We start from the raw sequence: 14,495 nt of genomic DNA, 5'->3' as shown, positions 1-14,495 counted from the left end.
AGATAAGAGAAAGGCAGTGGATGTTGTATGCATGGACCTCAGTAAACTCTTTGACAAGGTACCTCGTGGTAGGCTGGTACAAAAGATGAAGTCACACAGGATCAGAGGAGAGCTGGCAAGGTGGACACAGAACTGGCTTGATCATAGAAGGCGAGGGGCAGTAGATGGATGCTTTTCTGAATGGAAGGCTGTGAGTAGCAATGTCCAACAGGGTTCAGTTCTGGGACCGTAGCTGTTCATAACTGCATTGTAAAGATTCTATGATTTGTTATTTTTGCCCCTTGCCAGTTTTTAAACTTATTTAATATCATGTTTACTTTTCTTAATGAGTCCCGGGGGGGGGGGGGGGGGGATTTTTATTCTACTCCTTCAAAAGAGAAAAAAATGTAGAATCACTAAATTATCTTAATTTCTCCTACAGAGCAGAAAATTGAATTTACAAAATATCAGTTAAAAAAACAGTTCATTGTCACAATGTTCAAGGCACATTCATGCAAAGAATCACACACAGGAATGTCATAGCTTCTGGCAATAAATTAATTTATAGCATTCTGGTTAAACTCAACTAAAAGCAGGAGATAAGAATTGCATTTGCACAGCATCTTTCAGACAAAAGGACACCCCAAAGTGTTTTATAGCTAACTATGTGCTTCAGAAGTGTAGTTGTTGCTGTAATACTACAAACTTTCATGTACATAAAGTTGCCACTGTGAAAGTACAGGATTAGTCTAAGGGAATCATGACAAGAGGACACAGATTTAAAATAATTGGCAAGAAAAACTTTTTCATAGTAAATCTTTAAGATGTGGAATGCACTGGTGGAGGCAGGTTCAATCAAGACATTCAAAAGGAAATTTGATTGTTATCTGAAAAGGAAGAATATGTCCAGTTACAGGAAGGTGGGGGTGTATCACTACGTGAATGTTGTATTTGGAGAACAGGTACAGATAGTGGACGAAATGGCTGCCTTCTGCACTATAAAAAAGTTGTGATCGAGAGATTTTGGAAATGTCAAATTCAATGCAAAAACACTTATAATGCCAATAGGATAAACAGGTGGTTAAGAGAAATCTGGGCCCTTAAAACTGGCAAGAGTGATACTATTTACAGGATTTTATAGCCTTGCTCATCCCAAAACCGTAAAATCCCACCCGAGATCAACAGAGCTTTCTATGGTCTACCCGTCACCCGCTCCGATTCTGGTAATGGGCGGGACAGTAAAATTCCAGCCTATATGAGACAATCAGGAAATGACCGACCTATTGAATAATTAGTCGTATTAGTATTTGAAATTGAGGAAGAGGGTAGCATGGCAAAATTGAATCAAGAACAAGGACTCACCAAAATTAACGCAAGTAAATTAATTAAGAACTGAAGAAAACAATGGCACTGAAATGTGACAAACCCCCAGGACCAGACAGCTTTCATCCGTAGGTTTAAAGGAAGTGGCTGCTAACACTGTGGATGCTCTATGATCTTCCAAACTTTTTAAAGTCAGCAACTGCCCTTTCAGATTGGAAAACTGCACTTCACTCCGTTAACAATGGTGAGGATGGTGGTAAGGGAAAAATCATGAAAATATGGACCAAATAATCCAACATCTGCTGGGATGTTCAATAATTAGAAATAGGTTAAACTGATTTTTTTTGGCTCAGACAGCCACAATGGATTTGTAAAGGGGATGTCAGATGTGGCAACCACGATTGATTTTTTTTTGGTGGCGTTAATAAATTAGTGGAGAGGGAAATGTCCATGGATTTTTTTTATATATGAAATTCTGTTAGTCATAAGTTGTAGCTCATGAAACTGAAGACAAATTATTGACCTGGTTAGGAGACTGGCGGGAAACAAAGTAGAAACGGGCAAGTACATGGCAGGATGTGACTCATGACATCCTACATCCTGCGTTGGAATCTCAAATTCATTGCCACTATTAACAGTTTACTTAACAGGACAGAGAACCTCATGTCCAAGTTTTCCAATGGCACTAAGGTGCACTATAAGCAGCATTCATTCAACACAAAATAAAAGGGATATATTAATATTGATAGTGAATTGGCAAAACTTGGTGAATGTATTTAAACATAACCAAGTGTGAGGTTATCCACTTTGGATCCAAAAAATAGATCCAAGTGGTAGAAAGAGATCAAAACAGAAAATACTGGAAATCTGGCAGCATCTAGGCAAAGAGAGAAATGTTTCAGGTCTGTGACCTACCATTAGGACTAATGACAGATCATAAGCCTGAAACGTTAAAACTCTTATCACAGCTGCTGCCACACCTGCAGAGGATTTCCAGCATTTATTTCATATTTCCAGTATCTTGGTATTTTGCATTTGAGAGCGATCTGGGGACATTTTGAGGTCCACGGGCTTTAGTAGAAGGAAAAGAGCAACAAATGCTAGGAACACCACCACCTGCAAGTTCCCTTCTGGGCACACGCCATCCAGACCTGGAAGTATAAATCAACATTTCTCTACTGTTGCTGTGTCAAAATCCCAATATTCTGTCCCTAACAGCACTGTGGCTGAAGTTACACGACTTGAACAGCAGCGGTTCAATTAGGTCACCCCTCGTTCTTCTAAACTCCAACTGATAAAAGCCCAGCTTGTCAGATAACCCCTCCAATCCAGTAATCAGTCAAATGAGACTTCCCTGAACTGCTTCTAATGAAATTATATAATTTGTCAACTATTCCCTCTGTAAACCATGTTTCTGATGATTCAGTAGACAAAGCTTTGCAATCAGGAAATTCCAGTAAATGAGATTCCAAATTGCAATGAACTTTAGAGTATGGAGAATTGATTGTAATATCTTTTCGTAAAGACCAAAGTATTTTGAATAAAATGTTTAAGAAAAAGTTCATTACTTCAACAAAGATTTAAAATAACAACACTGATCAAGAGTCCCACTATTTACGCGCTGAACTATCTTCCCTGCACAAAGCCATAACAAACTGCGGGGGTAAAACAACACCATTTACTTTGTTTCCTTTAATTAACTGATTTACGACAGATTGTGGCAAGTTAACTGACGACGACCCCTCCCCCCCCACCATAGATGCAGCCATTTCAGACCCTGGAATGGACGTGAGACAGGAAACGGTGGTTCACTTTCAGCTTCTGATTTAAGTATCTCATCAAGATGCATACAGTGGCTGGAGAAGCTAGCAAAATGGAAAAACATCCTCTAAGTTCTGACCACTTAAATTTCTGTTAAGCAAAGGTATGAAAGGACATAGGGCAGTGGTGGTACATGATCTCCTCTTGGGAAGTAAGGAAGGGCAGGTGACAAATGTGTCAGTGAAGGATCACTTTGGTACCAGTGACAATAATTCTATTAATTTTAAGATAGCTATGGAGAGAGATAGGTCTGGCCCAAAAGTTAAAACTCTAAACTGGGGCAATTTTGATGATATTACACAGTAACTTTCAAAAGTTGATTGGGGGAATCTGTTGGCAGGCAAAGGGACAGCTGATAAATGGAAGGCTTTCAAAAGTGTTAACCAGGGTTCAGAGTACGCACATTCCTTTTAGAGTGAAGGGCAAGGCTGGTAGAAGTAGGGAACCCTGGATGACTCGGGATATTGAGGTCCTGGTCAAGAAGAAGGAGACACATGACATGCAGGCAACTGGGATCAAGTGATGCTTGAAGAGTATAGTAGGATAAGATTTAAGAGAGAAATCGGAAGGGCAAAAAGGGGACACGAAATTGCTTTGGCAGATAAGGCAAAGGAGAGTCCAAAAAGCTTCTACGAATACTTAAAGGGCAAAAGACTAACTAGGGAGACAGTAGGACCTCTTAAGGATTATCAAGTTCATCTATATACAGATCCACTAGAGATGGGTAAGATTCTAAATGAATATTTCTCATCAGTGTTTACTGTTGAGAAAGGTATGGATGTTAGGGAACTTGGGGAAATAAATAGTGATGTCTTGAGAGTACATATGACAGAGGTGGTGGTGCTGGAAGTCTTAAAGCACATCAAGATAGATAAATCCCTGGGACCTGATGATGTGTACCTTAGGACATTGTGAGAGGCTAGGAAGGAAATTGTGGGTCTCCTAACAGACATATTTGAATCATCGACAGTTACAGGTGAGATCCTGAAGACTGGAGTGTGGTAAATGTTGTGCTTTGCTTAAGAAGGGCCGCAGGGAAAACTCTGGAAACTACAGGCCGGTGAGCCTAACATCTTCAGTGGGTAAAGTTGTTAGAAGGTATTCCGAGAGACATGATCTACAGGCATTTAGACAGGCAAGGACTGATTAGGGACAGTCAGCATGCTTTTGAGTGTGGAAAATTATGTCTCACAAATTTGACTGTAGATAGAAGATAGAAGGTAGATAGAAGGTACATGAGGGCAGTGCAGTTGATGTTGTCTCCATGGACTTCAGCAAGGCCTTTGACAAGGTATTGCATGATAGGTTGTTGCATAAGCTTAGAACTTACAGGATCCAGGGTGAGGTTGCCAAATGGATACAAAATTGGCTTAAGAACAGTGGTTGTAGAGGGTGTTTTTCAAACTGGAGGCCTGTGATCAGTGGCGTGCCTCAGAATCCATTGTTACTTGTCATTAATAATTTGGATGAGAATTTAGTAGACATGGTTAGTAAGTTTGCAGATGACACCAAGATTGGTGGCATGGTGGACGTTGAAAAAGGTTATCTAGGATTGCAAAGGGGTCTTGATCAATTGGGCCAGTGGGCTGATGAATGGCAGACGGAGGTTAATTTAGATAAATGCGAGGTGATGCATTTTGGTAGACTGATCCAAGGCAGGACTTACTCATTAACGGTAGGGCGTTGGGGAGAGTTATAGAGCAAAGAAATCTAGAGATACAGGTTCATCACTCCTTGAAAGTGGAGTAATGAACAGTGAAGGCGGCATTCAGCATGTTTGGTTTCATTGGTCAGAACATTTGAATACAGAAGTTGACATGTCTTGTCGAAGTTGTATGAGACATTGGTAAGGCCACACTTGGAATACTGTATACAGTTCTGGCCACCCTACTATAGGAAGGATATTATTAAACTAGAAAGAGTGCAGAAAAGATTTTCTAGGATATTATTGGGACTCGATGATTTGAGTTATAAGGTGAGGTTGGATAGACTGGGACTTGCCCCTCACAGGAAATTTAGGCTGATCTTATAGAGTCTATAAAATAATGTGGGGCATAGATCAGCTGGATAGTCAACATCCTTTCTAAAAGTTAAAGGTAAAACTAGAGGGCATAGGTTTAAAGTGAGTGGGGAGAGATACAAAAGGGTCCAGGGGGCAATTGTTTCGCACAGGGGGTTACGAGTATCTGGAACAAGATGCCAGAGGTAGTAGTAGAGGTCGGCACAATTGTCTTTTAAAAAGCATTTAGAGAATGACATGATAAGATGGGTATGGAGGGATATGGGCCGAACACGGGCAACTGGGACTAGCTTAGTGGTTTAAAAAAAGGGGCAGCATGGTAAGTTGGATCGAAGGATCTGTTTCCATGCTGTGAACCTCTGGCTCTATGAAGTCCCTGTGCTCAGTGAATGGTGGGCAGGTGCAAGGGACCTTTGGCTTATTCTTTTTTCTACATTATGCCTAGTAATTAATTACAACTGTAGAGGATTGAAATAGGATAGTTCAGTAAAAGGGATAAGTCAGTTATTTAGATAGGGCGATAAAACATGGAGGGCTCCTGTAAACTGAACACATCTCAATTCACATAATGAGGAAAGTACTTTGCCGTCCTCTAGTGGAAATTATAAGATACTGAAGTGGGGAAATAGACTACTGAGACTTTTTAAAGTTAGACACTGAGAACTAGCAGTACTCAATTAAATGACTTTAAAATAAGCTCAAGAAGCAATTTGCACATAAGGTGCAATGATTGATTCAAATAAATGATTACGATTGAAAATATCAGCATTCATGTTCACAATGTATTATTGATTTTAAGGATTATTATTCACTTTGATCAAAAACATTTTGCTACGTGGTAAAAATCATTAGGGTGAAATCATATTTCAAGAGAATATTTCAGCCTTGGAAATATGCAAGATTTATCAGCTGAAGTTTTGGATGGGAGAACAGTTTGAACACTATCAAGTTTGATGAATAGGGCTTATTCACAGTCCAGACAAAATGGACTGGTGCCCAGATGTGGTGTGACGAGATTGTCTGGTTGGACAGTGAACTCCAAAGGAACCTGAGAGAACGTGAATTTGAACTTGTGGCTGAGCGTCTTAGGTTTTGACGCAACCAGGATGTAGGGGTCAACCAAGACAAGAGTTAGCTTCTGGATTTCACAGAATAACAAAATACTATTATGTTGAGGAGTAGAATGCAATTGGCTGGAGTATTTGACTTCTTATTGGTGATTTGTGCATTTTGAAGGTGATTGATTTTAAGCTAAGGTAAGGCAGGAATGATTGATAAGAAAATCTATAATGATTTGTTTTGAATTGTAAACATCCGATTCATCGGAGAGATTTTGTTGCTCTAAGCCAGAACTGCTTAACCCTTGATGATCTCCTGGCTGCTGCTGAAGACATATGGCATGTTCACCTTTATTGCAAGGAGTCTGGAGTACAAGAATAAACAAGTTTTGTCACAATTATACAGGGTTTTGTAAGGCCTTGCCTGGAACAGCGTGCACAGTTTTGGTCTTCACGTTTAAGGAACAATATCCTTTGTTGGAGGTGGTACTGCATAGAGTTACTAAATTGGTCCCTGGGACAAAGGGAGCTGTGGAGCTGTCCTATGACGAAAGACTGAGTAAATTCGGCTTATATTCTCTGGAGTTTAGAAGACAGGTAATTTCATTAAAAGTTAGAAAATTTTGAGGGAGCTTGTTAGGGTAGAGACAGTTCATTTCTGCTGTTTAGAAATTCTAAAACACTGGGGTACAGTTTCAGGACAAGAAGCCAAATCACTTGAGACTCGCGAGGATAAATTACTCAAAGGGTTGTGAATCTTCAGAATTCCATCCCAGAGGGTTGTGGATGCTCATCATTTAATACATTTAATGCTGAGATGGACAGATTTTTGGTCTCAGAGAATTATGGATATGGAGAGGGGGAAGGAATTGAAGCCCAAGATCAGCCTTAGCATATTGATAGCAGAGCAGGCTTGACAAAAATTGTATATTCATGCTTGTTTTCCTTGTGATTTATCTATAAGCCCCTGAATGGGCTATGTTGCACTCTTCCAAACCTCCTCAGCCCTATAAATCATTTGCCAAACTCTCTGTTCCAGCTAATGAAGCCGTGTGCATCCCTCCTTCATTTTAATCCATCAACGACTGACGGAGATTTCAATCATCACAGTTTAATTCTTTCAAACTTAAACTTTATCTTTAAAAGACTTAGTTAAAACTCAGCTCTTTGATTTCACTTTTGGTCATCCCTCCTTCCTTCCTTGGCATCTGATTTTATAATGCCACTTGTGAGGCAGAGTCCACTTTTAATATTCAAGTTGCTCAAAACACATTGTTACTTAAATAGCTTCCAACAGCTCCTAGATACATCTGCCTGCATCCCTCAATAAAAAAAGTTGGTCATCTAGATCTCTCGGTTCATGAAATCTTGCTCTGAGGTACAAATTCCAATGAATGTTTACAAAGTCATGTTTAAACTTAGATGCAACACAAATCACATTTGCTGCATTAAATATATATTTTTTCAATCAATTCCTTAAAAAGTGAAAAAAACTTGCATCACCAATGGGTTAACAACTACTCATGTCTTTTTTGAGCAAAGTTATTCTTTTAAACATCTTGAGATGAGTAGCAGAATGACAGGGATATTGAAAAAACATAAATCTCACTGTTCCTTTGCGGCTCTGGATTTATCTAATTGACAGTTCTTACCTAAACAGACTAGGAAGATCCGAGGGTGAATTAATCCCTTGTCTACTCTGAGCTAATTTCAGGCTCAGCAATGTCATAAACACATCTACTGAGGAATATTTGAGTTCCATTTCTGATCACTGGTCCTTTGGAAGCATACACGTAAACGTGAATGAAAGGTTTAGATCCAGCTCCCTGAATAGCGTACTCATGTTGTCATGGTCACTTGTTTGGAGAATAATTTTGTGCTTCTGAATCATAACTCAAGCAAGAAGTTGGGGGTAGAAAAGCGAAAGAGCAAAAATGCAACTTTAATTATACTGTGCAGTACTTACAGATGACACTTTATCCTTAATAGCTCTACGAACAAGGAAAATTGCCGCTTTCAACATATTCTTTAGTTCATCCTTGGGTGTACCTTCAGGGACAGTGGAAAGTTTTTTATAGACAGCCAGTAAAGCATCTTCCCTATATGACCAAGTTTTGGAATAGGCTCCAGCCACCTATGACAAACCAAATGAATGTACTGAAGTTAACACCAAACTATGAATTCAAATCATGAACAATTTGAAAAGTACATTATTATTGCTTGGTGCATAATATAGAATACTTGCCATGATCAAGATCATGGAACCAAACTTCTTGTTCGACAGTGTCTGGAAACATTGAACATTCTGATGTTTAAATACAACATAACTTTACAGGAGGGGTCAATTGATCTGCTAGTCCTTTCTGTTCATCTTTATCAATATGGTCCATTGTGGACAACTTGAATTTTTATCTCTAACTGGTGAGATCCTGACACCAAACTTGTTCAAGCAACTTTAGCGATACTGATTACAAAACCAAGGGAATTGCCAAGTGTAGGGTTATTATGGATGGAATGTAGCAATTATCCAATTGCTCTGTCAATGCAATCAATAGTCAGTACCAGGTCAGAGAATGTTCTGCATGATTTTGCAAGATCCCAATAGGTTGTTGACCTTCTATTCAGCCATACAAACCCCTTTACCATGAAGCTTAAACTGTATATCTAAATGGTGAAAGGGTTGGTCTGTCAATGCTGACTTACATTTTGACCTGAGAGTTCTTACTTTTCTGAAACAGAGCAACAAAGAACAAAGTACAGTACAGCACAGGAACAGGCCCTTCGGCCCTCCAAACCCGAGCTAATCGTGATACCTGTTTAAACTAAAACCGTATGCACTTAGGATGGAAATGGAAGGATGCAGACTATTTATGCATTCATCTGGATGCCCCTTAACTGCTGCTACTGCACCTGCACCCACCACCTCCCTGGGCAGCGCATTCCAGACATTCGCTACCATGTAAAAAAAAACTTGCCTTGCAAATCTCCTGTAAACTTTCCCCCACGCACTTTAAACTATAGAACTTGACTTTTCTACCCTAGGAAAGAGCATCTGATTATGATTTCTGTCCATGCCCTTCATAAACTTGTAAACCTCTATCAGGTCACTCCTCGACCTCTACCGTTCCATTGAAAACAAGCTGAGTTTGTCCAACCTCTCCTCATAGCCCATACCCTCCAGACGAGGCAACCTCCTAGTAAACTTCTTCTGTACCCTCTCCAAAGCATCCACATCCTTCTGGTAGTGTGGCAACCAGAATTGTGGACAATATTCTAAATGAGGCCTAACCTAAATAAGGTTCTGCACAGCTGCAGCATGACCTGCCAATTTTTATACTCAGTGCCCTGACTGAAGGCAAACATGCAATATGCCTTCTTGACTACTTTAACCATTGCTACTTTCGGTGATCGGTGGACATGGACGCACAGATCTCTCTGCCTTCAATACCCTCAAGGGTTCTACCATTTACTGTATAATTCCTACATGCACTGGACCTTCCAAAACGCATTACCTCACATTTGTCTGGATTAAACTCTATCTGCCACTTCTCCACCCAAGTTTCCAACCAGTCTATATCTTTCTGCAACCTTGACAATCCTCTTCATTATCCGCAACTCGACCAATTTTCTTGTCATCTGCGAACTTATAAGACCAGCTACATCTCCCTCCAAATCATTTATATATACTACAAACAGCCAAAGTCCCAGAACTAGTCCCTGTGGAACACCGCTAATCACGGCCTTCCATTCAGAAAAGCACCCTTCTACTGTTACCCTCTGTCTATGCCCAAGCCAGTTCTACATCCATCTTGTCAACTCTCCTCTGATTCCGAGTGACTTCACCTTTCGTACCAGCTTACCATGACCTTGTCAAAAGCTTTACTGAAGTCCATGCGTACAACATCCACTGCCTTCCCTCATTTATCATCTTCGTCATTTCAAAAAACCCGATCAAGTTAGTGAGGCATGACTTTCCATTCACAAAACCATGCTGTCTATCACTAGTAAGTCCATTTGTTTCCAAATGTGAGCAAATCCTGACCTAAGAATCTTTTCAAATAATTTCCCTACCACTGACGTAAGGCTCACCGGCCTATAATTTCCTGGATTATCCTTGTTGCCCTTCTTAAACACTGGAACAACATTGGCTATTCTCCAGTCCTCTGAACTTCACCTGTTGCCAATGAGGATATAAAGATTTCTGTCAAGGCCCCAGGAATTTCCACCCTGCCTCTTTCAGAAATCTGGGGTAGATCCCATCAGGCCCAGGGAATTCATCTAACTTTGAACTTTAAAAGGGCAATTCTCCTGCACTGATTTTGTCTCCAAGGCTGAACAGAGTTGCTCACCTAACATGAAAGGATCGAGGCTAGGGTGAAGATACAAAAGTTAAGACAAGTACTGATCAGCAAGTTTTGTTCGCCCTTCAAAAATCCCCCAGAAAGACCCTTCAAATTTACTGTCCCACTTCTCGCAACATTTTATTTTCTTAACCTAATCCAGGGTTTTTGCACACATTACTGTTCAGTAGTCATTACTGTCCAGTTGATCATTAATTATCCTGTTTATCTACCAGCATGAAATTGCTTCCTTCTGCCTTACCTTACAACTTATTTGAAACAATATTTCACCTTTAAAATAACATATTGAAATGTCATCAAGGCTCCTCGTCAATCAGGACTTAAGTGTTCAAGATGAGAACACTATAATTTAGCGAAAGCTTCCTCAGATTCCTACATTCTGGCAATACAGTACTTTGGCAGCATTCCATTTGTTGAATAAGTGCTTAGGAATGGAATGCCCACCAAGATCACAGGACCTCTTATAAATATCATCTTTAGCTATTGCAGCACCATTGACAAGTGCATAAACCTCCCATATTTTGCTTCCTCCATGCAGTTCTGTACAGTTCAATATTAAATTGTATCTGCTTCTATTCCACAGAAATGTGCAATGATACAGCAGATGGCCATTTCAGTCATTGCACCTGTGACTAAGCAGAGCTGTCCAATTAATCCAACTCCTGTTTTTTTTTCTCCGTTGCCGCGATTCTTTTTTCCTCTTCAAGCATTTAGCCAAAGCTCTTCTGAATGTTCCTACTGAACTTGTTTCTGTCACCGTATTGTACAGTGCATTCCAGATCACAACAGCTCTCTACGCAAATATAATGGTTCATGTCAACTCTGGCTCTTCCATCATTTCTCCTCTGCTTATTGACTTCCTGCCATTGGAAAAGTTTTTATTACTTGTTCTAGCAAAATGATTCATAATTGTCAATATTGACTAAATGCTTTCTTAACCTTTTCTATTTTAAATGAAAACAAACCCAGTTTCTCTGACCTCTCCATTCACAAGGGACATTTGGGGAGAAACTGGGGCAAATAACTGGATTGCCTTGTAAAAGAGCCAGTGCAGACTCAATTGGCCCAATGGTGGTCTTCTGGACTGCATTCGTGTTCAATCAACCCTCTTGCGAACGTATGAATTACAAGTAGGTCACTTGGCACTTTGAGCCTGCTCCACCATTCAATAAGATCATGGCTGATCTGAGTAACCTCAATTCCACATTCCTGCCTATCCCTAATAACCTTTCACCACCTTGTAAATCAATCATCTATCCGGTTCTGCCCTAAAATTAGACAAAGACTTGGCTTCCACTGTCTTAGAGTGAGAGAGCTCCAGAGTCTCATCACACATAAAAATTCTCTTCATCTTAAATGAATGACCTCTTATTTTTAAACAGTAACCCCTAGTTCTAGGTATTCTAGACATTCTCTCCACATTCACCGTCAAGACCTCTCAAGATCTTGCAAGGTTTCAATCAAGTCGTTTCTTACTGTTCTAACCTCCAGGGAATTCAAGCCTAATCCCCAAATTTTCCACATAAAACAACCCACCCATTCCTTGTATTAGTCCACTAAGCATTCTCTGAAATGTTTCTAACACATTTGCATCTTTTCTTAAAGGAGACCATGATTGTATGTACACAGTATTCCAAATGTGGTCTCACCTGTACCCTGTACAACTGAAGCATCACTCCCTACTTTTGTATACCAATCCCCTCACAAGAAATGTCTTTCTATTAAATTTCTTAATTATTTGCTGTACCTGCATACTGGCCTTTTGTGATTCATGCACCAGGACATCCAGTAAGCCCTGAATTTCAAAGCTCTGCAATCTCTCCCTATTTAATCAATATGTTTGTTGCTTTTTGCTCCAGCCAAAATGGACAATTTCACATTTTCCCACTTAACCTCCATCTGCAAATCTTTGCCCACACTTAACTATGTCTCTTTGTAACCTCCCTACATGCTCTCTGCAATTTACTTTCCTATCTATCTTGGTGTTGTCAGCAAATTTCACATGCATACCTTCGGCTCCTCCATCCAAGTCATTTATATAAATGGTAAAAAGTCAAAGTCCAAGCGCTGATCCCTGTGGCACAACACGTCACATCATGCCAACCAGAAGACGACTCATTTATGCCAACTGCTTCCTGTTAGTTAGCCAATTAATCCATGCCAATATGTAATCCCAATATCATGAGCTTTTATTTTCTGCAAAAACTTTTGATGTGGCATCTGAAATGCCTTCTGTACCCAGAGCACGTGATTCCTTCAAAGAACGTCAATAAACTTGTTTAACATGATTTCCCTTTTGAAATACTACGTTGACTCTACCCAACTACCTTGAATTTTTCCAAGTGCCCTGCTGTAACATCTTTAATAATGGTTAACATTTTATCAGTGACTAATGTTAGGTTAATAGGCCTCATTACTTCAATGAGCTCAATCAAATTAGCCAAATAATTTTCCCTGAACAAATCTGTGCTGACTTATTAGCCTGATCTTCCTGAATTACACTATCACTTTTGTTCTAGGATTTTTTGTTATTAATTGCTTATAATTTTATGCAAGTGGTGGGCATTAACTGGGGTTCCACAGACGACCATATGAATAGACACAGATTTAAATGATCAATGTTGGGTTTGGTAGTGTATACTTAAAAATGTACATGGATGGGTTCTGGTTCTATCCTATCTGCTTATCTGGATTAGAACTGGAATGGTCTCTATGCCTTTTGGCTGACTGGTCTGTAGTTATGATGTAGAGATGTAGTTACCAGGTTTATCCCTCTCTCCATTGGTGTTTTTCATTTCAATCCTCCATTCCTCTGGCACTATCCCAATATCAAAGGGCTGCAGCCATGTCTCTGCAATTTCTACTTTTACTTCCTTCAGGAACCCAAGATGCATCCCATCCAGGCTGACTGGTCATTTTACTTTGATGACTGCAAACTTTGAACTATATTACCTATTTTCATCCTGTTGAACATTTCTATTGCTTTCTCCCTCCCTTTTACAACCTTTTTACTACTTACATGTTCATAAAATACTCTTGATTTTTCTTTTATGCTAAATATAAATCTCTTCTCATGCACTCTTGCCCTTCTGATTCCCTTTTGTTTCAACAATTGCTCAGTTCAATTAAAGGGTTATAAATCATGTCCCAATTCAAAAGGTTAGTACAGAGAAGACTAGTATTCATCAAGAATTGCCTGAATTTTCAAGGGGCTCAAAGATGTATTAGAGGCAGTTCAGAAGAGGTTCACTAGATTAACTCCAGAGATGGGGTTTGTCTTCTGAAGAGAGATTGTGCAGCTTAAGCCTAGAGTTTAGAAGAATGAGAGGAGATCTAATGGAAAGATAAAATAAGATAAAAAGGTTTGACAAACTAGAGGGACTGCAGATGATCCCTCTTGCAGGGCAATCTAGAATAAGAGTTCATAGTTTTAGGATAAGGGGCAACAAATTTAAAAAACAGAGATAAGGAGAAATTACTTCTCTCAAAGAGTCATGAATCTGTGGAATTCAGTACCTCAGAATTGGATGAACAGCCCTTCAGTATCTTCATGACTATAAATTTCCTCAAACCGTCCATTGCTTTTGATTCAGCCTCTTTGTACATGCTATAAACCATGCCAGCATTCTTTCCATGCCCCGTTCCACAACGTTTTTCTATGGTGTTACAACTAATGCCAGATGCTCTTATTTTAAGTAAAATAATGCGCAACTAGTGGCATAGCGGTGATGTCAGCAGACTAATAATCCAGAGGTCCAGGTCATTGTTCTAGGGACACTAATTCAAACCCGACTACAGTAGCTGATGGAAAGTAAATCCAATTAACAAAATTTGGAACTAAAAGCTAGTCAATAATGGTGACCATGAAATGATTTGTCATAAAAACCCTCTGGTTTAAGGGAAAGAAATCTGCTGCCTTACTTGGCCTACATG

General features: G+C 39.7%; 1 protein-coding gene across 6 annotated transcripts in view; it reads right to left on the bottom strand.

Moving 5' to 3' along the window:
• Positions 1-14,495, bottom strand: part of cep104 (centrosomal protein 104) — a 233,140-nt gene that overhangs the window by 180,413 nt on the left and 38,232 nt on the right. For all 6 annotated transcript variants that reach the window (XR_013889685.1, XR_013889686.1, XM_080215502.1 and 3 more), the window contains exon 12: positions 8,168-8,335. Coding sequence is in view for 4 of the 6 variants with exons in the window: in XM_080215502.1 (XP_080071628.1) it covers positions 8,168-8,335 (168 nt within the window). In the remaining 2 variants the exon portion in view is untranslated. The remainder of the gene's footprint in view (positions 1-8,167; positions 8,336-14,495) is intronic.

This window comes from Carcharhinus amblyrhynchos, chromosome 30, assembly GCF_965287045.1.
Source record: "Carcharhinus amblyrhynchos chromosome 30, sCarAmb.v2.hapA, whole genome shotgun sequence".
Classification (NCBI taxonomy): Eukaryota; Metazoa; Chordata; class Chondrichthyes; order Carcharhiniformes; family Carcharhinidae; genus Carcharhinus; species Carcharhinus amblyrhynchos.
This window is presented reverse-complemented; position numbering and strand designations above follow the sequence as displayed.